Source organism: Halyomorpha halys, unplaced genomic scaffold (assembly GCF_000696795.3).
Source record: "Halyomorpha halys isolate HHAL.00 unplaced genomic scaffold, Hhal_1.1 Scaffold1276.1, whole genome shotgun sequence".
Classification (NCBI taxonomy): domain Eukaryota; kingdom Metazoa; phylum Arthropoda; class Insecta; order Hemiptera; family Pentatomidae; genus Halyomorpha; species Halyomorpha halys.
Genome location: NW_027106957.1, coordinates 135,879 through 138,455, shown reverse-complemented (window position 1 = coordinate 138,455; position 2,577 = coordinate 135,879). Strand labels below are relative to the sequence as shown.

The 2,577-nt window shown below is 28.1% G+C and overlaps 1 protein-coding gene across 3 annotated transcripts in view; it reads left to right on the top strand.

The window, feature by feature from the left end:
- Positions 1-1,287, top strand: part of LOC106689085 (peptidyl-prolyl cis-trans isomerase FKBP4) — a 7,372-nt gene extending 6,085 nt beyond the window's left edge. For all 3 annotated transcript variants that reach the window (XM_014433861.3, XM_014433860.3, XM_014433862.3), the window contains one exon: positions 353-1,287. In XM_014433861.3, the coding sequence (XP_014289347.1) occupies positions 378-1,181 (804 nt within the window). In that variant the 5' untranslated portion in view covers positions 353-377 and the 3' untranslated portion in view covers positions 1,182-1,287. The remainder of the gene's footprint in view (positions 1-352) is intronic.
- The last annotated feature ends 1,290 nt before the right edge of the window (positions 1,288-2,577 follow it).

Here is a 2,577-nt window from a genome sequence, read left to right as displayed (position 1 = left end):
TGACTATATTCAGATTTCTTTTAGTACTCTAGTTCAGAAGTGAGAACTAGATATTTTTTTATATTCTTTAAAATACTTTTAAGGGCTTGATTTTCACTTGGAATTATCTATGTTTCTAATATCTTTTTTTTCTCTTTAGATTAAGTGGTTTATTATTGTTGGTCTAATAATTGGCACGCAATAACTTGGTTTCTGTTCAATTTAATTCCTAAAATACATCATAAATTATTATTACTGTCATTCATAATTGTAGTGTAATTATACATTGATTTATTTAACTATTTTAATTTTTTAATTATTAACAATGGCTGATTAATAATAGTAGTAATTTTATATGTTGTTTTGTTGATAGAGATTTCTGAAGATTAGAACAAAAAATGGAGGTTGATCAGGAAGAAAAGTGGGATTGGGAATCAAAATGTAAAGAAGCAAAGAAAAAAATTTTAAAGAGTAGTTTTTGGTTGGGAAACAGTCCCATTGAAGGCAGTCACTGTAAACTGATAGTTAGAGAACTAGAAGGAGTCTGGGACTCAGAAATTGTTGTTGATGATGAGTTTGAATTTACTATAGGTTGTGGGGACAGTAGGTTAGAAGGTTTACTTGAAAGATGTTTAGTGACTATGAATAAGGAAGAAGAAGCTTTTTTGAAACTAGATAAAGTTAGTTTAGTAGTAACCTTGTTAGAGTTTTCCACTCCTGAAGAGCCTGTTTATAATTATGATTTAGAAACTAACATTAAAAAAGCCATGGAACATAAAGAAAAAGGAGTTGAACATTTTAGAAACGATCGAATCATTGAAGCTTATTCGAGGTTTAGAAGAGCTATCCGTTTACTGATATTTGCACATAAGACAGAGAAAAAGGTATTACCTCTGTATATTATGGTATGTAATAACATTGCCCTTTGCCATCTCAAATTGAATCGCCCTGAATATGGAATTGATGTTTCCAGTAAAGTTTTGGAACATGATTCTGGTAATGTTAAAGCTTTATTAAGGAGATCAGCATGCTATAATGCTGTTAGAGATTTTGAAAAAGCACATGCTGACTTAATAAAAGTACTCGAAATTGAACCTAATAATTTACAAGCTAAAGAAATGTTACTTCCTGTAGCAGCAGATCTCCGGGATATGAAAAAAAGATATAAAAATATGGTCATGAAGATGTTCAGCATGACTTAAGTTGTTATGAAAATTATATATACTTTTTCTACGTTTTATTATATTAAAGTGTATTATATTCCATGTTAATCATTTTCTAATTAAAATATTTAAATTTGGCATATTATTATTGTTCAATTTAATTGAATGAATATCCTATTAATCTGAGACAATTCAAATAAAAAAAAAATGATATATAGGAAGATGGTCAGGGTTGCGGTCACAAGTGAAACGAAAATAATTTACAACTATTTTATTTTCCAACGTTTCGCCCCACTTTGTAGGGCTTCATCAGGGCTGTCCAAATGAATAAGATGAACAGACACGTTCATAAAAAAAAAATGATTTAATCATCTACTCATAAAAATTAGAAACATTGTTTTTCTGGTAGTGTAACAGAAATTTAAAATCTGATTTATATTGGAACATAGGTGAACAATATAAAACTAATCATTTACTACTTTTATTTTTTCATTATGAGCATTCATTATAGTTTATCATACAGGCCTATTATATGAATAATTTATCACATTTATTTTATCATATTAATTACGGATCAGTTTTAGAAACAATATTAAAATTAAATGTTACAGTGTTCTATTTTTGGATTTATTTCAAGCTACAGTAATTTCTACTGTACTAGTAATGTTTACTACTAAAATCAGTAGAAATGGTAAAAAAATATTCTGATACTTCGTAATGATATTTTATTAACATACTTGGTCATAAAGTTTTAATAATATTTTTGTTATTACATTTATGCTTTTAAGACGTTTTTGTGCATAATATTTTTGTTATTACATTCATGCTTTTTAGAAGTTTTTATGCATACATCACTGTTAGTTATTAAGGAATTTTGTTAGTTTAGTATATATAATTATAATTTTACTTATCAAACTTTGGATCATAGCTCAATTATCAAGCTGACAGCGATATTCCATCATATACTTCTATTAATAAATCAGAAAAGGACCTTAGTTGGAAGAAATTAGTACATCTAAATTATAAAGCAGCTATCTGCCATCATAATGGAATGTAGACATGATATCTAAACTGCTTAATGTTCTGCTAAACTCAGAAAAAATTATCTCTTCTGGTTTTCTAAGAAAAATTCCATTTTCTGGTTGTTATTTTTAAATATTGGTACTTGGTAGTACCAGTTTGATTGAGCTATTAAGTTGAATAAAATTACTCGATAACCAAATTTACATGTGCTTTTGAATTACAATCACTTTTTCTTCTAAAGACTTAAGAGTGGAACTACTACTTCTACAATTACTAGCCAACATTTGCTCTTGTCTCGTACGTTTTGGTGACAATTTGATCAGTAAAGGCTTGATTTTGAGTATTGTGGTCTAAGGATGATGAATCCCACAAGTGATCAGTGTATATCGTCCTTCAACCAGAATATATATTC